Source organism: Chenopodium album, chromosome 6 (assembly GCF_948465745.1).
Source record: "Chenopodium album chromosome 6, dcCheAlbu1.1, whole genome shotgun sequence".
NCBI lineage: Eukaryota > Viridiplantae > Streptophyta > Magnoliopsida > Caryophyllales > Amaranthaceae > Chenopodium > Chenopodium album.
The window spans coordinates 14,752,379-14,773,012 of record NC_137839.1 but is presented as its reverse complement, the minus strand read 5'-3'; the positions used below and the strand labels follow the sequence as shown (position 1 = coordinate 14,773,012).

Here is a 20,634-nt window from a genome sequence, read left to right as displayed (position 1 = left end):
TCTATTTTGGCTTGTAATTTGATTGAACAACACCTTGAAGTAGTATTACAGACACTGATACACTTCATTTTCGGTTCACAATTGTCATTTATTAGCTTATATTTTGAAGTTAAGTGACTTATGTCATTCAACTTAGATTAGTGGATAAGTTTTTTGTTATTAAATGTCAATTTGTGGGGGTCAAACTTTACATGAGCTAGGGCCTATTATGTTTACTTTATTTATACTTATTTTAGATCTAACTAGTTAAGATAATTTCATATAAATTAAGTGCAAGAAAAATAGGTTTTGATAATGGCTACCCAAGTACAAAGTACAACTAAAATAAGTTTTAGTAAAGGAATTAAGATAAGTTCAGTTAAGTTCATATAAGTGAAAATTAGGTGAATCGAACCCACCTTAAATTTAAAATATGTGCAGTGAATGACATAAAACGTCAACATTTAGATGAGAGGAGGTGATAGAGAGCGATTGCCACCTAGCGAGATAAGTTTTATTAAAAACTCTATAATGTAATTGGATTAATGTATTTATGGAGTTTATTTGATGTGTTTAAAGTTAGATGGATATATAGTCTAGCTTAGACCTGGCATTCCTGACCTGACCCGATTGACCCGACCCGAATGACCCGAAACCATTGACCCGTAAATGACCCGAACCCGAACCAACCCGACCCGATTTGAACCCGACTCGAAATGGAGTTGACCCGAACATGACCCAATGACCCGAATTAACCCAACCTGAATGACCTGACCCGAAACCCGAACTTGACCCGACTCAAAATGACCTGAAACCCGAAGTGACCCGACCCGATTTTAACCCGAATTAATTGATCCAAATTGACCCGACCCAAATTGACCTGAATCCTACACTGAATAGGGGTGAAATGGTGAATTACTTAGTTTAGGGCTTCTTTCTTCCCTAAGTAATAGGTTTCTTTCCTAAGTAATAGGTACTCACGATTTTTTTTTTATATTTTTTAACTTTACTTTATTTTTCCAACTATTTTTGTTAGGGAATTTATTTTGGTGACCCGACACAAACTTGACCCGAATTGACTCGACTCGAAATTGACCCGAAAATTAATCCTAAAAATTGACTCGACCCGTATTGATCCAACCCGAATAGACACGACCTGAACTTGACCCGACCCGAACTTGACCCGAAGTGATGACTAGAATTTGATCCAAAATCCGAATTGACCCAAACCCAACCTGAACATCTGCTGACCCGAACTTGACCCGACCAAAATTGACTCGATCCAAACCCGACCCGAATGACCCGTTTGCCAGGTCTAGTCTAGCTGCTATGACTTTTTTTCACTTAGGTTTTTTGTTTGATTGAAATTATTTTTGTTAAAATCAAACTATTTTTACTGAATTAATTGTGAGATCGTTATATACACCCGGGGTACTGTACACCCAAGAGTATGTTGTTCTCATTTTGATGATTGTTTTTCATTTAATCATCAAATGAACAATAATAAAAACTAACCTTGGGTCAAAGTTAGTTGGGTGTACAGTGCACCCGACTTTATATAACAAATTCCATAATTAATTTGATTCTATTGAACTTTTTTTTCTTTAATGACTCCCTATTATATTTGTTCTTTGTTCTTTAATGTTATTGATTTTTATTGATTAAAATATATTTTTACTAGAAATGAACCGAACTTATGCTTGTTGAATTTAAATTATTTTTATTAAACTTGAATTATTTTTATTAAAATTTGAATAAAGTGAAGATAACACGACTTACTTTGATTACTAACTTTCTATGTGGCTGACCATTCAGTTAGTACGTGTTACAGAGGTTAATTTGTTAGGATTATAAGGGTTACTTTGTTAGGGTTATAAGGGTTCTCTTTAGGGATGTCAACAAGGCAGGGCGCGCGAAGCGGTGTAAATTTTGGCTTTCATATCCTTATCCCCACCTAACATTTCATCCCCATCCCCATCCTCATCCTCACGGCGGGGCCAAAACTCATCCCATATCCGTCGGACCCAATTCTAAAACCATTCCCGCACCACCCCCACTTGAATATCCATTCCCACCTAATCCTCACCAACGACCCGCTTAATCCCCGCCTCCCAAATACGTATTTTACATGATTATTTATATGAAATAGTATAAATTATACAATTACTAGATAAAGTCCGTGCGATGCACGATTTGTTTGAATTTTTAAAATATATACTACATCCATTTCTTATAATGTGCAACAAAGGGGTATTATTTTTGAGACATAAAATATTCCTTTGTTGCACATAATAAGAAACGGAGATAGTATATATATATATATATATATATATATATATATATATATATATATATATATATATATATATATATATATATATATATATATATTTTATGTATGTGCTAAATTTTTTTATATATTTAGATAAAATTCATAATATCAAAAGATAATATTTAATATTTAATTAATTTTAACTTAAAAATCTCTTTCGCCAAATTTGCTTACATGACATTTGAATTATTTATTTTTAAGAGAAATTAATAATCTCTTATTTTAGTGGCTACAATTAAAATTTATAATCCTATGTGGCGCGCTAAGAAAATAAAATCCTACATGGCTCTCTAAAAACTCGGAAAAAACTCCCTTATATATATATATATTAGATTTTTTAAAATATATAGATGAGTATGGGGTGGGGATGGGCAGGTATGAAGCGGGGCGGGTAAAACCTAAAATCCAACCCCACCCCATCACCCATGACGGGTATTGTTTTTATCCCCATCCCTGTTCCACCACCCGCAAAACCAAGACTTATTCCATAAAGACCTGCTCCACCGGCATTCCTAGTTCCCTTAATCCTTTGTCGGTGTTGTAGGGTTTACTTTGTTACTTAAGTTATTCAATAACTTTAATAAGGGAAGGGATAACTTTTTCAATATTATACGAGTTATTCCTTTTTTTTTCTTTTAAAAGCGGCCATACCATATGACCAACCGTACACAGAACATGCTATTGCAAGGGCGGCTATCCTATATATATCTATCAACTAATCAAATTTTTGTACAAACAAGATTTATTAGTGTATTTGAGACCCATGTTAGTTGAGGCTAAGAAGTAAAACTTCCCGTTTTGTTTAGTGTTTGAAGAATTGAAAATTAGCATATACTTATGTAAATTCTCCATGTAATATTATTTGGTAATTTAATATGCAAAGTTAGATTTTGAATTTTTTTGAATTCCCCATAGTAATTTTGGTTGTGTTTTATGATGATTAGATGAGAAGGGAAAAGGAGGGAAGAGGCGTGAACCGAAAGGAATTAGCATTTAATTATGGTCTTCTTTAATTGTTGTAATTCAATGTAATACATTTCACCTTTTTAAATTAGTGGGATGCATGAGTAAAATGTATAGGAGAAACGATTAAAAGGAAGTTTGACTCATTTAGCCGTAAAGAATTAAAAACTCGAGAACATTACCACACGAGTCAAACTTCAATCGTTATGTATTTAATACTATCAAAGTCAAATAAAAAGTTTGTAAAATTGTTACTTTCAACATTAGTCAATGGCGTTCAATCAAACATTAAAAGTGGTATATATACTTTGTTTCTGAAAGTTTAACTGGCTTAATGTAGAAATATTGAAAACAAAGAATTTTGTATTCATTCAGTATACAGTAAATTTAATGTGCATCTGGTATACAGTAAATTTAATGTGCATTTGATTATTATATACCAAAAGTTACTTACTACCTCCGATTTTTTTTTTAGTTGCAATTTTGAAATATTTTATATTTCTCAAATAATACCCCAAAGTTGCAACTAAGTAGTATATTATTACAAAAGTTACCGTTAGTTATATAAAAAGAAAGGTACCCTTATTAGGAGGTGATCAACTATGACCCGATCCGCCCGAAAAGCCCATTTAGACCAACAAGCCCGACACTTTTTAACGGGTTTAGACATGAGTTTTCTTATTAAAGCCCAGCCCAGCTTGAATTTAATCACCTCTACTTATTACCCAATTACTTTTATCTTAGAAAATTAACCTTAAACTATCAAAAGTTACTCATAAATAACAAAAGTTACTCATAGTGTCACAAAAGTTACCCATATTTCTTTCCATTCTCTTCTTGCCACACAATAAATTATTGTACACACGATTTTAAAACATTTGTCATGGCGCCCTACACTTGCCCCTCGAGTATATGTAAGTACATAATATAGTATGACCTAATTGTTTCCAAATTAATCAACTATTTACTTAGTTGAATAGAACACAAAGTAACCAACGAAACCAATTGATGGGGTCTTTATTTACCTTGGTCATGAGCTCAATTCTCTTCACAAACATGGTTGTATAGTTGCATCACAAATGATCTCATGCTATCCTCAGCAGGCATGTATTAAATATCCAACAATTGTGGTACAAGACAACTAACCACTAAAACTCCCATTAAAAAGGTTGATAGAAAAGGGCTAAAAAGCGCCACAACAATGAAGGAAAGACAAACTCCTATATGCACAAGGTTTTTTTTTTTTGTTACCTACAGTGCTCTTTGGGCTCCACACTTTCCAACTTCCTTCCCTCACTACCTGCACGTGAGTCTCCCCTCGATCATCAACCCAACTTGATAAACCCACGTCTACTTATATTTTACTAATAATATAGTATACTTTAAAATATAATATACCAAAGACATACTTAGGTTTAAGGTTAAGAAAGTTATTCCAATTATCTGTTCTCATACGTTGATTTTCAGTTCACTTCAGTTTAGCTCAGTTCAGTTTAGTTCACCTCCTAATTTCCCTTTCTGATAAAATATTCAGTTCAGTTCAGCTCAATTCTGTTCAGTTCAGTTCAGGTGATTTCAGTCTATTAGAACATACCCTAATTAACTTAGAGTGTATCTATATTGAATTAGATCAACATAGCTCTAAGATAGATTCAACATATGTAAAAATTCAAGTTTTAGAGTTTGGTGTATTCCATTTTTTTTTAATTTGTTTCAATTTATGTGATTCAAACTTATTTGAGCTTGTATTATCGAAAGTTTTATTATTTGAACTATTTAAAACTTTTTTGTATAGAAACTAATGTATTTGTGAGTATGTTTAAATAAACTTGTTTTCATTATTGTAGAACAAGCTAGTCTAAACTAATACGTCCTCATCTTTTAAATGCAACATGCATTCTTATTGACATACACTTTGAGGAAGAGACTAAGTTATGTAAACGGAAAAATTAATTAATTATTCGGTGTTGAGATTTTTTTATAAAATAATAAAGTAGCTCGAGCTCGTTTCACCACTCTAATCAACTCCTATAAAAGCATATCAAAAGGTGTGTTACATTTAAAATAAAACGGAGGAAGTAGTATTGATAGAAGACAAAATAAGTTGTACAGATTGAGGTCTTAATCTTGTGGTCTTGTAAACTACGGGTTAGAAGTACCGAATGATTAATTAAGTACGGAGTATCCAAAAATATACATATAGTATGTATATACTACTATATACATGTAAGCATGCATGAGTATATGCCTCATTTATGTATAATTAGCCACACTTTACTTTAGGCATTCTACAAATAATTATGAGGTTTCATAGTCATTGATAGGGAATATATTTAAGCCGCTTTTGGATTAAATGGTGCAAAATAGAGTCAACATGTCCGACATGCACATAAAATTTCGGAATTACAACTAATAGCCGTTTATAATTTGATTTTGGAAGAATAAGCATATGCCACATGTCGTTTTATTAGAGGTCACATGTCACTTGATTTGCACTCTTTCTTCTTTTATTAGGGAGTATTTTTTTTCCTTAGCTAAGTTGAAATTTAAAAACCTTTTAAAAGATAATGATGAAGATCCATGAAGTTACAAAAAGGATATAAAAATTGTAACTTCAAATTCCACAAAAGAGGAAAATGTTGGATTTTCTTGAAGACTTCCCATATGCTATATGATCATTAGATGAACAACTACATATGTTGGTGGTTGTCATCACATTTGCTTCTACATTTTTGTCAACTATGACTATTAAACTTAGATTTTTCATCATCATATCTAGTGATGAGTGACCTAGAAATACAAAGTTTTAATTAATTACACTTAATTTGGCAAACTAATTTCATCGAGGTCATCCATAGATAAGAATACTTCGTCCAAACACGAAAGCTCAGTATCATTATCACCATCATCATCATCATTCCTTCGCTCATACACCTTACAAATGACACATTTACTATAATCCTGCAATCATTCAATTAACAGATTAGGATAAATACGACTACTCCATCAATGCATATATGTTCAACCTTTTATGCATTGATTGTGAAAAACTATAAGTAGTGAAAGTTACTCTAAACTTAATGCATATACAACATATATTGATTGTCACATTTATAATTGTATAAGAAGAGATTATAGAAATAACATGACTATTTCAAGCTAACTCTGAATATCAGGATCATTTTACGGTTGTCGTTTGAAAAATGACTATCGATTGCATCGTGAGTCTATATAATGTAAAAGGCGACTTACTAGCTTAGGTTGGCCTCTCTTTCTTGAGCCAGATTTACTGGTGGACCCAGAGTCAGGAAGTCTATACTCATGCATTATCCAACTGGTCCAAACATCGGCAGGCGGCTCGCCAATATGGAACACGTAATATTTCTTCATACCAACTATTTTTCTACTACTACTTGACGACATTATTGGCTCATCCATTCCCATTGGTTTCCAATATCCACTTTCAGTCACCCTATTTTGCATCTTTCTACTATAATAGTACCATTTACTTCCTTCCGAAAATGCTTTTCCTGTAAAATAATTCAATCATATTATTCTAATTTCATAATTTATAAGGGTTAATTATTGAATATGTAAATATTATGATATGTTATGTGTAAATACACGTCATATAACACGATGACATAGTCACAACATGTATATGATTAGTTCCGATGTTTCTTTTTATTTGATTCATTCGTAGTAACTACTTGAGTAATCTATCACTTAGAAGAGGAGAAACTATTAAGTGTCCGCGATATAATAAATATATATAGATTCAATGAACAGAGTAATGAAATTAATTAGGATGCATGCATGGGAGTATGTAATGACCTAAAAAAAGTGACGAGTTACATCATCGTTAGCTAATATATGAATCGGAATGAAAAAACATATGATCCCACATCTTGTTATTGTATATGGAAAATGGGACCTTCCAACTTTTTAAGTTGCTTCTAATTGATGATGAAAATAATAAAGTGGTGGTTTTTGTTGGTGCAAAAAATGATCAATCTGGTACAGAATAATATGATTACTCTCTTTAGTTTCAAATTTAAGAAATGCACAAAAACAAGCAAGTTGTACGGTATTACAGTTTGCATGCTGCGTATGTTACTTAGTTTATAGTCTTAGAAAACCAGCATGTACGTCTCATTATTCTATATCCGCGACATGTAACGTACTACATACTATGGTATGTATTCGATCAATGCCAAATAAAAATATACTATAACATACATGAAACAAAAAATTACTTGTATTATCGGAGGGAAAATATTACATAATTAAAACTTTTTAATTATCCCATTCTTTAATGTATATCATTCAAATGACATATCTTTATTTGTATACGTAGTAGCTCCTAAAAATAAGTTAAGTTGGATTTATAATAGAAAATTGGACCATATAATCATATATGTTGAGAAGGATACAATAATATTGTTGCTACTTGCTAGCTAATGGTGTCTAAAAGATAGGAATGACATGAATAACACAAAAGAGTTATGTTTCGAAGTGCCTAGTAGACTACTTGTGTACTTTTACTCTAACTACTACACTCGTGTATATTTTGCTCAAAAAGAAAAAAAGGATTTACATTTCTTGTATGATAGATCAGATCTTGTGGTACTACCATAATATTAAATCCACTAGTAAATAACTAACCAATGAAAATAAATATATGTTATTGTATAATACTTAGCTTAATTAGCTTTATGAAAGTCCTTGTATGTTTATATTTTCATAAAAAAATAGATATGTTACCTTCCAACTCCCAAGGATTGTAAGGATAAACATCAAGATCAGGAATAACATCAGGATGGTAAGGTAAGAGGGCATCTCTACGACGAAGAAAATGAACAACAAGCTCCTCATCCGTAGGACAAAATCGAAAACCCGGAGGCAAGCTATCGCCATGATTATCATCCGCCATAACAACAAAACAACACTAATTAGAAATCGACGAAAGCAAAGAAGAAGAAGAAGAAGATAGTATAAAATTAATGAGTAGTGTACGTTTAAGTGTAGAAAGAAATGGTAATTAAGGAAAATAAAGGAGGTATGTATTTATATTGAAGGGTGTTTTGAGTCCACTAGGTAGTTGTGGATGATATTTAAAGGGAGAGAAAGAAGAGTGACGTGAAACAGAAGCAGCAATAAGATGGTGTGATCACGAGAGGTTGAGGAATGTTAAATGTTAAATGTTAATGAAAATATAATGTTTAGATTAGGCAAAAGAGGTAGGCATAACTTGGCTTTTTCTGCAAGGTTTTTTTTATTTATTTATTTTTATTTTTATTTTTATTTTTTGAGTGCTGCCAAGGCGGCGGGTAACCAATTAAACGTTGGACTATACTTTCAATTAACGGTACGTGTTTTTTAAATTTGGAGGCCAGGCCACACCAATCCAAGCTAGGGTGCTAATTAATTAATCAAAATCCAACTATATACTTAGAGGTGTCAATTCGGATATTTAGGTTGGATTAAGTGAGATTAATTTGAGACTGGTCTATTTTACATTTGAATTATGCTAAATTATTATGTCTATACAAGTTGAAATTTGAATCAAGTTATGTTCGGATCATTTTATATTAGGTCGGTCGAGTTAGTTTTTAACACCGCTTTATATATTGATATATTACCTCCGTATTATAATACTCTTCACTTTTTCATGTTTGTTGATGTGAAAGTTTGTATCTTAAAATGTGTGAGTTTAATAATACTCTTAATATATTCTTTTTAATGTTAATTATAAATGTTGGTTAAAGCAGTGTTTGTGACTAATGTTTAAATAGAGAATATATTTGAAGATTATGAAATGTAAATAGTATAAATTTTATATCAATCTAGTCAAAAAGTTGGACTTATCTTTGAAGAAGTTGCCTTGTTGTTTTTAAAGTTGGTATTTAAATACCTTGAGTTACACTTTAAAATATTGGTTACTTAAACATATAATTAGAGGATAGCTCAAACGTGATTGCTTAATGGCATGTTAAAGAATAACTTATGAAAGTTATTATCGAATGGGTGAACGATATTGTGGACCAAATCCATTTTATTAAATAGTAATATTCACAAATATTGAGAAAAAAAGAAAAAGCCTTTTTTTTTTAGTCTTAGAGAGTTAGAGTAGGCATTAGACAGTAGACTTCCTATGTTTACCTGTAAAGGTGAGATTGGGATTTATTTTGGAATTTCTGAGATTGACATCTTATTGTACTTTACATTAGTACAACTAAGTAACTAACGTATTTGTTAAGTAATTATTTTCTAGTAATCAACATAGTTTTATCAGTTTGGCAGATTTTTCTTGTCTGAATTAAGGATTCGTCAGATTTCATGTTCAATTATAAAGTAACAGAAAAAAAAATTAATATTGGTCAGCTTTGCTTTGCTTTGCTTTTTGCTGATGTTATAAGTTAGAACTAAATTGCAAAGTTACAACCAATTGACTGTCCAAAATTGACATGACTCAAAATCCTACCCTAATCAGATCTTAAATTATTCTATTTTTAGAAGAAATTTATATTAATGTGAGCTAATATTAATAGACGATAGAGCTAAGGATTTTCTCCATCCAACAAATTTGATTGCATATATATACTAATATATTAAAAGGCGTTTATAAAAACGACCATTCGCCAAGTAGATTTTTGCAAATTACACAACATCCCTTCACTAATAATTCATGACGCCATGTCACTTCACAAACACTTGAAGATAATATAAAAAATTTGAAGATAATAGGATTTGAACCCCTAAACCACTTACAACAAAATTGAGTATTTAGCCATATAATCTAATTATCAAACATGTTATATATATATATATATATATATATATATATATATATATATATATATATATATATATATATAGGGGAAGGCTCTCGTGAGAATTTTTCTTATGTGAGAACACTCTTTATGTTCTAAATTTTTACTCGTATGTTCTAAATTTTAAATATGATGTTTTAAACTTTTTTTTAGGTCTTCTAAATTAAATCAAATGTTCTAATTTATTACTCACATGTTCTAAACTATAAATTAGTTAAGCTTGATGTCATAAATTTTAAATAACTTGTTCCAAACTTTTAACTTTTATGTTCTAAATTTTAAAACGTGTGTTCTAAGATTTTTAATTATATGTTCCAGATTTTCTAAGATTTTTTAATTATATGTTCCAGATTTTAAAGCGTATGTTCTATTTTTTTTTTACTCGTATGTTCTAAATTCTTTACTCACACTTTCTATATTCAATATCAGTTTGTTCTAAATTTTTATTCACATGTTCATAATCTTAAATCAAGTGTTCTAAATGTTACTCATATGTTTAAAATTTCATAAAGCAAATTTTATAAATTTTTAATCACTTGTTATAATTCTTAAATCAGATGTTCTAAACATATTACTCACACAAATGTTCTAAATTATTACTCATATGTTCAAAATTTTAATTTGAGTCACATGTTCTAAATTTTAACTCGTATGTTCTAAATTTTTACCCACATGTTCTAAATTTTAAATCAGTTCTCATATAAGTATGAATTCTCACATATGGACCTATTCTCACCGGATCGGATCCCTCCCCTATATATATATATATATATATATATAGGGGGAGGCTCTCGTGAGAATTTTTCTTATGTGAGACCACTCTTTATGTTCTAAATTTTTACTCGTATGTTCTAAATTTTAAATCTAATGTTCTAAACTTTTCCTTAGGTGTTCTAAATTAAATCAAATGTTCTAATTTAGTAATCACATGTTCTAAACCATAAATTAGTTAAGTTTAATATAAAAAATTTTAAATAACTTGTTCCAAAATTTTAACTTATATGTTCTAAATTTTAAAATGTGTGTTCTAAGATTTTTAATTATATGTTCCAGATTTTAAAGCGTATGTTCTATTTTTTTACTCATATGTTCTAAATTTTTTACTCACACTTTCTATATTCTATATCAGTTTGTTCTAAATTTTTATTCACATATTCATAATCTTAAATCAGATGTTCTAAATTTTACTCATATGTTTAAAATTTCATAAAGCATATTTTATAAATTTTTAATCACTTGTTCTAATTCTTAAATCAAATGTTCTAAACATATTACTCACATAGATGTTCTAAATTATTACTCAGATGTTCTAAATTTTAATTTCAGACACATGTTCTAAATTTTTATTCGTATGTTCTAAACTTTTACTCACATGTTCTAAATTTAAAATCAATTCTCATATAAGTATGAATTCTCACATATGAACCTATTCTCACCGGATCCCTCCCCTTATAGGGGAAGGTTCTTGTGAGAATTTTTCTTATGTGGGAACACTCTTTATGTTCTAAATTTTTACTCGTATGTTCTAAATTTGAAATTTGATGTTCTAAACTTTTCTTTAGGTGTTCTAAATTAAATCAAATGTTCTAACTTAATTAGTACTCGCATGTTATAAACCATAAATTACTTAAGTTTGATGTCATAAATTTAAAATAACTTGTTCCAAAATTTTAACTTATATGTTCTAAATTTTAAAATGTGTCTTCTAAGATTTTTAATTATATGTTTCAGATTTTAAAGCGTATGTTCTATTTTTTTACTAGTATGTTCTAAATTCTTTACTCACACTTTCTATATTCTATATCAGTTTGTTCTAAATTTTTATTCACATGTTCATAATCTTAAATCAAATGTTCTAAATTTTACTCATATATTTAAAATTTCACAAAAATTTTTTTTTTTAAATTTTTAATCACTTGTTCTAATTCTTAAATCAGATGTTCTAAACATATTACTCACACAAATGTTCTAAATTATTACTCACATGTTCAAAATTTTAATTTGAGTCATATGTTCTAAATTTAACTTGCATGTTCTAAATTATGTTCAAAATTTTTACTCACATGTTCTAAATTTTAAATCAATGCTCATATAAGTATGAATTCTCACATATATTTTTAATTACTTGTTCTCATACTTAAATCAGATTTTCTAAATATATTACTCACACAAATGTTCTAAATTATTACTCATATGTTCTAAATTTAACTCGCATGTTCTAAATTTTAAATCAGTTCTCATATAAGTATGAATTCTCACATTTAGAACTATTCTCACCGGATCCCTCCCCTATATATATATATATATATATATATATATATATATATATATATATATATATATATATATATATATATATATATATATATATATATATATATATATATATATATATATATATATATATATATATATATATATATATTTCGTGTCATTAATGACATTTTTGTAATATTTTAACTTTATAAAGTAGCTTCCAGTTTTATTTCTCAAAAGTAAATGAAAATTTTAGTAAAAGTAAATGAAATCAGGCTTAAAGTAAATGAAATTGCATTAAAAGTTTAAAAAAACTTGGAAAAAAGTTTGAAAACAGCGAAATTACGAGAATGTCATTAATGGGAGAGCGGGTGCAATGTGAGCCATTAGATGGAGTGCGATCAATGGCTAAGATTAGTTCCTATTATTCACCTTGGTTCTCAAATGATCTCAATTATATATATATATAAACCGGTTTAATTATTTTTTAAAAAAACACGTATTCATACAAAGAAAATTAAATCATAAATTACAATGTATATTAATGAACAGTGAGTTTCATGTAATAATTCGAGGCATCGTCCGGACCCAAAAACTAGTTATAAAATATAATCAGTGTTTTTTTTTTTTAATTTTTAAATGCTCATCATCAAGAACACGCACTACACGATTATAAGAATACATATATTTTTTTTAACACCGAGAAAAATATCTTAATTGTACCATGCACCTAATACAAACACTTACAATTGTTAGGAGGATTGCTAGATCAAAATCGCTTGATCTAAGTCAATTCGTTAAGTTAAAGAATTGTGATATAATTAAGGAAATTTTGACTTTTATCACCTCCAAAAACAACTTATTTGCTTTTACCACATATATAAAAAAAAAAGTTTTATTTTATCACCACATAAAAAAATGAAAGATGGTTTTTATCACCAATCACCGCCAAGTAACGGATTCCGTTCGTCAATAGGAGCTACCATGTCCACGTGTCACCATATTATTGGGTAAATTTTTAAAAAAATAAAAAAAATTTAAACCCAGCTACCAACCGGCTACCAGCCCACCGCCCACCGCCGGACCGATTACCAACCCCATCGTCGGACCGACTACAAGCCCCACCACCAACTAGCCACACAGCCACCGCACCAACCACATCCCCCGCGCCGCACAACACACCAACCAAAGTCCCCGCACCGCACAACGCACCACCCATAAAGCCCCAACCTATTGAATTCCGACCAAACCTAAAACCCTAGCCACCACCAAATTTCGCACTCCTAAAACCCTAACGACCACCTAATTCCTACCCCCTCTTTAGCCAACACCAATTCAATTCCGACCGTCCCTAGCTTCACTCGAAATTCCGACTAATCGAGAGTGAATCGATTCCGTTGCCGGCTGGTTGATATGGAAGATCGGGGGAAATGAAGAGGAAACGTCATAAAGGTGGACCCTATTAATGGATTCATGGACGGACTTGTTATTTGGTGGTGAAATCCAATTTTTGGAAATTTTGTTGGTGGTAAAATAAAACTTCTTTTTATGTAGGTGGTAAAAGTCAATAAATCAGTTTTTTTTAGAGGTGATAAAAGTCAAAATTGTTAAAATAAAATTGGAAAGTTCGACGGAAATGAAATTTAAAGGAAAAATAACAGTTTGTATAGGTTCTCTTAATTGAGTGACCTTTATTTCATAGAAGGTAATTAAGAGAGACCATAATATATACTAGCTAGAAGAACATGTGTTGATTTGTGGCCCCAATTACTGTCCTAGCTTTGCATTTTAATTGTTGCTATTTTGCTATTGACGCATATTAGCTTGGTTTTGCAGGAAATCAAATATGCGATTTTGTTAGGGTTAGTCACAAATCACGACTACCACACTAAAAAATCCCATGCCTACCATGCATCATTGACAAGGATCTTGTATGGTGGCGTTGATGGTGCGGCATATTATGTCACTTTTAAACAAATTCCTCTTACTCCATTATGTTATTTTTTCAAGGAGAAGGAGAGTTGGGTCTACAATCAAGGCCAAATGAAGTCCCATACTAAAATAAATTGGTGATAGTAGATTAAGTAGAAGTAATTCTTTTAACTTAAAAAGCGGAAACATTTTCTCATTTTTCTCCTGTGCAGAATACTCACAAGTAAAGCTTTGATACCAAGTTAAAGTTAGAGATAACATGAAATGGACTTGGGCAACCTAAAAAGAAGAATTAAGTCCACAAACAAGATCAAAGAAGGTTACATACGTACTAAAACTAATCCTAACAAAATCGCATATATCTCTCCGTTTTATTTAATATGGGATACTCACAAATAGGGTACAATGAATTTCAACATCCTCTAAATCAATTAATACCATCACATTTATTTATGCAATTTCATTTTACCTCTTCTCTATCGTGCATACCTACTCTAAATTTGATCATAAAAAACAAGACTTTTACCTGGAGAAGAACGGTGTAAGATAGAAGAAAAGGGAAGTCATCATCCTACTTCATGCTTATATCATCAAAAGTGGCTGTCATCCACGTGGCCAACAAGGAAATGGGTTTGGTCACGGTCCATATGTAAGTAGTAGAGATCAATCGATCATCAAATTAAGAGTTAGGCTTATGCCTACCCTACAAAAGGGCATTGCTCCCCTAATTATTACCAAAGAGTTCGCTTGTTCAGTGTTACTCTACCTTTAATCTTTAGGGATGGATTATTATTCTTTAGATCTCACCAAGAATTATTCAATTGTAATCACTACTATTTTCTTTTTTTTAAAAAAAAAAAAATAAAAATAAGATACAAGCATCCTAGCTATAATATAATAGGGTACGTGAATAGCAATCAAAAAGAAATTTCATAATATTGTTGTTTATATTAAGCTACTTATTATATACTTCTATTCTTTATTTTTCACCCCACTTGGTGTAATAAGCATGCAGTTTCTTTGATATCACACTATATGTTATACCACAAAATTACAAAAATAAACCCAACAAACTATATGGTAGTGAAAAGGATGGCCACTGTTTAGATCATTTATTTATGGAGTTCACGAAAAGGTATTCATTTTTTTTTCATGTTCAATTGATTTGTCCCCCACCTGACATCTTCATACACAAACAATTGCATTTGTTATTACTTATTAGTAGATCACTAATTTTTCTACTAGATTAACATGCCTTTTAGATTGTTATGCTTTAAACTTTATTAAAAATGAAAATATATATATAGGTTTATTATTTATTATATTGTAATTTAAAGTTACGCTGACATGTAAAAAATATACTAATCAAGGAAATTGCTTTCTACGTCTAAATATTTGACTTTAAGGTGTATTTTATCATCAAATAGTGTATATTTGTATTCCTAATGTTTAAGCATTATCATTTTATAAGTATTAAAACTACTTCAAAATTCGGGAAATTACCTCTTTGTTGAATTAGAAAAATCTAACTTGGCTCAAAGTTTACACAAAGTCACAAACCAATGACTTATTGACCAAATACAACCAAATGCAAGACAAAATGACTCAAATATGATTTAAATGATATGTTAGTCACTTCTAACCACTCTATCACTTGATCTAGTTGATTAAAGTTGGATATTAATTATTCTTTCAAGAATGGTATCAGAGCCCCAAGGTTTTGTTTTTAGAAGATGTAATGGTTAAATTTCTAATAATTACTTAGGACAAAATAAAGTGTATAGCAATGAGGGCAAAAAAAAAAAAAAAAAAAAAAAAAGTTAAGTCATATGGCCAATTTGAAATTATAGAATAAGTCCACTACTATGTCAAAGCTAATTTGCACAAGAATACTTAAAGTTAAAAAAATAAAAATAAAAATAAAAATTATTATGTAAGAGTTTCAAATTGATGTTAATGAGACGACTATAAAGTGTTTATAGAATGTATTTTTTTGACAAGGGTTAAATGTATAGTTAGATTGAGTGTTTTGTCCTATAAAGCCAATATAGATAGAGTGTGTGTGACAATGGTACCACAAAACTCAAAAAAATTAATGGAGATCAGATTGAGAACAAATATTATGATCAGCTTTTGCCATTTAAATTTGTTAATATTTTCATGGATAAAATTAACGTCACATTGTGGACTAATTAAGATAAAGTGAGTTTGAAGTCTAAACATATACGATTATTAGCTAGAAGAGATTGAGAGGTTAATCAACCCACGAGTAATTGAGTGTGTACAATTGTAACTATCTTTGTCAATTTATGAAAATAATGCAAGGTACCTAAATTTAGGTCAATTGTAGGGCCTAACCCCTATAATATCTTTGTTATTATTTGTCATGTGCATATATATTGTCTCTTCTATGTATTGCTTCTACAATGTTCTTGAAATCGTGGTTTACAATACCAACCCATATAAGGAGAGAAAAGAATAGGTGTTTGAGGGGTTGGATGCAATAAAACAAAGAGTAATAAGGGTCTGTTCACATTTACTTAATTTCAGTTCAGTTCAGTTCAATTCAGCTCCAATCAGTTCTGTTCAGTTCAGTTCAGCTCCAATCAGTTCAGTTCAGTTCAGCTCTTAATTTCCCTCTCTCATAAAATATTCATTTCAGCTCAATTCAGTTCAGTTCAGTTCCAATCAGTCCAGTTCAGTTCAGTTCAGCTCCAATCAGTTCAGTTCAGTTCAGTTCAGTTCAGCTCAGTTCAGCTCAGTTCAGTAAATGTGAACATGCCCTAATTATAGTGTCTATCAAATAAGTTAATTAGTTTGGTCTAGTGGTAAAAATTAAATTACGAGTAGTTTATCACTTTATTGACTATTGAGCCTGAATTTTGACCGTGATGACCATTATAAATAGCTACCAAATGCGTATCAACAAATGGCCTGACCACCTATTTCGAGATGGTAAAGTTTTGGGTGAGATGGACTCACGTGAGTCCACCATCTTCATTCTCCTTCTTCCCCTTTCAACTTGACAACGATGGCGGCCAGATCCTCCACCACTCTCCACCTCCTCATCAATGGCGGCCAGATCCTCCACCACTCTCCACCTCCTCTCAACTTGACAATGATGAAGCTCCTCCAACTCCCCCGTAAATCTACTCTCTCTCCTCCTGAACCTCAATCCAAAACCCTAGAATAGATGAGTTCATCCGATAGCAGCGAAACGAAGAGTATTCTATCAAAGTAGGGACAATGAACAAGCCTCTTTCGAAACCTTAATGGAGGAAGGAATCTGATTTCCTCCCTTCCACTCACTTCTCATGAATTCATTCTGTTTGGGCAATATAATTTTTTGATTTTAGATTAATGGAGAATAAAAAAAATGTCAAATTGGTTTCCTCCATTATTGAAGCGACTTTGAGGTGATGATTTTTTCAATAGTAGATTATCAATTTCAATATATTGCTAGTTTCATTAAATGTTTAGTGTCAGGTATTAGATTAATATTGTCAAGCATTAGATTAGTATTGTCGGGTATTAGATTGTCAGGATTAGAAAATTTTAGTCAGGAATAAGATTATTTTTATCAGAAATAAGATAGTTTTAGTCAGGAATAAGATAATTTTAGTAAGGAATAAGATAATTTTTATCAGGAATAAGACCATTTTAGTTAGGAATTAGAATATTATTGTTAGGTATAAGAATATTAGTGTCATGTATTAGAATATTATTGTCAGATATAAAAATATTAGTGTCATGTATAAGAATATTATTGTCAGGTATTAGAATATTACTGTCATGTATTAGAATATTATTGTCATATATTAAAATATTAGTGTCATGTATAAGAATATTATTGTCAGGTATTAGAATATTACTGTCATAGTGTCATGTATTTGGTGTTGCGGGCCTCACGATCGGGTTTAGTTAGCCCGCGCCTTTTTGTTGGACTTTTGTTATTGAGCCCGGTCTCACGTGAGACAGGTCTCACACATAACCTTTTGGCACCACTCATAATTAGAAACGTCAAGTGACTTAAAGAGACTCCAAATGGTCTAATGCTAGTCCATTTCAAATGATACCAAAGAGTTCCAATTAAAAACTTGATCTATATAAACCACATAGTCACAAGTCACATCCTAAGTGACATTATTCCTTACTATAGAGATGAGAAAGCGCCAAACATCAAGAAGTGTTAATTATACGCATCAAACAAGTTGATGTTAATCCAAAATTCCTAATTAATGATTAATTCCCTAAGCAATGAGATTTTTATGAACAAGTGCCGGCTAACAATAGTTAAAAATGACGACAACATTGTGATAAATGCGCCTTTACAAGGCATGTGTTTTTGAGTAAACTTAGAACTAACCTTTTAGAAGAAGCGCCGCTTTTATACTTATGATAACATCCATGAAATTTTTCACCACAAAAAATCCATGTAATTGGTGTTGACCCTACATCATCGCAGCCACATGAACACAAGAAAATGGTTTGCCAAATCTATCTACCCAATAGTTTAAAGTTAACCCATTTAGATCTTATCCAAAGTTAATAACATGTATCACCATCTTTGTGAAAATGAAAGTTCAAACTCATCCAATTTGTCAATGCCAAAATCCCCAATTTTGACGGTCTTTAGGTCATATGGTATGGAAAGTTCTCATATAATAATTGTGTGGGTTTGAGGGTGTGTTTTTTTCGAAATATTTTAACTCGTCACTATTAGAATAGTCAAATATCAAGGATAGGTGTGTAATTTATTTTCATAAGATGTACTCGTATTATTTTGTTAGAGAGGGATTGTGTTGCTGCATGTACTCGTACAACATTTTAAGGTCTTGAAAGTGATTTATATGTGTTAGACTATGACAGATTCCAAAAACATTGGTATAAGATGCAACTGCTCTCTATATACAAGGTAACAACTCATCCTAACATAATATAAAACATTGGTGTTAAAAAAACTGAATTTTATATTATTCTTGTGAACTGTGTAACAATTTACTTCTCAGTAATATAATAAGTCACTTTTAATGTTAACTGATTATATCAAGAAAACATAAACGTGTCCGGATGCACACTTGCACATGATTTATCTTGAATTCCAAGTAATATTGTGTTCAAAGAAAGGCAAGAGGGTGATGGTTGGAAGACACATTAAAATTGTGTTAAATATAAATTGAGAACCAATCATGTGGTAACTTAATCATGAAGAAGCGAAAATTGAACATGCTAGTTTGCTAATGCTTGGGAAATCTTGAGTGGCGGCGAATCCTTATTGCCGCAATGACTCGCATAATGTTATTGGTGACGACAAGAAATATGTGCAAATTAGACAATCATAGTTTATAATTAAGGTCACGGTATGATGAAGAAAAAAACAAAAGAAGAGGAATGTTTTAATGAGGGGCATAGAAAGTTGATAGAAATCTAATTAATTAGGGGGGAGATAAACACAAAATTCATGAAGCGTTATTTTATGGTTAGTATTGATTTGTGACTTGAGAGTGATCACTCTAGAGTGGAGAAATTCTTGAATTAGAAGAACTAATTATGTGAGAGGATTGCAGGGCTCATACGTGTTAAAAATAAACTTTACAATCAATCGCCGACAGCACATAATTATACGATTGAAAGTCTGAAACCAGCATGACACAAACAAGAAATTATCGAGAGAAATTACAAAATTGATAAGATGCAACACGAAATCAATTTGAACATGAGCCACTTTGATAAATTAGTGAAATTATTTAATTATCCTACATTTTTACATACTTTTCTGATAAATTTTGTGAGCAACAAGAAATGGACACGAGATCAAACACAAACACGACATGACATAACACGACTCTACTTTATGCCAGATCTAGTGAATTTTCACAAAAAAAAAAACAAAAAAAAAAAAAAAAATTATTTTAGTTTAATGCTACTTAACCAATGGAGAAATCCCTTCATTGTTAATCAATATGATAGTGTCTCTCAAACAATATTCTAAAATTCTCAAACCTAGCTCTATATATAAACAAGTACATCAAATCACGACTACCACACTTCTTTAACAATCTTTCTCATAACTTTCCATTGAACAAACAATTGATAAGATCGAATTATAAAGCGTACTTAAGTTTATTTAGATCTCAATCTTCTTATTACCTTATATTAATTGAATATTTCATATTTCGTACAAGGAAATTGCCAAAATCATGAAGCAATACAACAATTAAGCGTTCATGTCGCCGTTACTACATAACTCCTAAAGGAAGCGTCCATGTTGTTTGTTTATTTCTAATCAGTTCATTTGGCTTTTAACTTCTAAAATTCTCCAATCAAAGTTCTTCTAGG

General features: G+C 30.7%; 1 protein-coding gene across 1 annotated transcript; it reads right to left on the bottom strand.

Annotated features, from left to right (window-relative positions):
• Window positions 1-5,872: 5,872 nt before the first annotated feature.
• LOC145634639 (NAC domain-containing protein 104-like) lies at window positions 5,873-8,327 on the bottom strand. Its single transcript, XM_081686044.1, has 3 exons — window positions 8,039-8,327; window positions 6,527-6,804; window positions 5,873-6,235 (listed from the first exon to the last, which is right to left on the bottom strand). Exons 1-3 carry the CDS (start codon window positions 8,205-8,207, stop codon window positions 6,095-6,097), a joined length of 588 nt encoding a protein of 195 aa, XP_081542170.1. The 5' UTR covers window positions 8,208-8,327; the 3' UTR covers window positions 5,873-6,094.
• Window positions 8,328-20,634: the final 12,307 nt, after the last annotated feature.

Excerpts from the sequence above, each read along its gene's own strand:
- LOC145634639 (XM_081686044.1), bottom strand. The coding sequence starts at position 8,207 with ATGGCGGATGATAATCATGGCGATAGCTTGCCTCCGGGTTTTCGATTT. Across the intron at positions 6,805-8,038 it reads CAATCCTTGGGAGTTGGAAG|GAAAAGCATTTTCGGAAGGA; the intron begins GTAACATATCTA and ends ATTATTTTACAG. Across the intron at positions 6,236-6,526 it reads AGAGAGGCCAACCTAAGCTA|GATTATAGTAAATGTGTCAT; the intron begins GTAAGTCGCCTT and ends GAATGATTGCAG.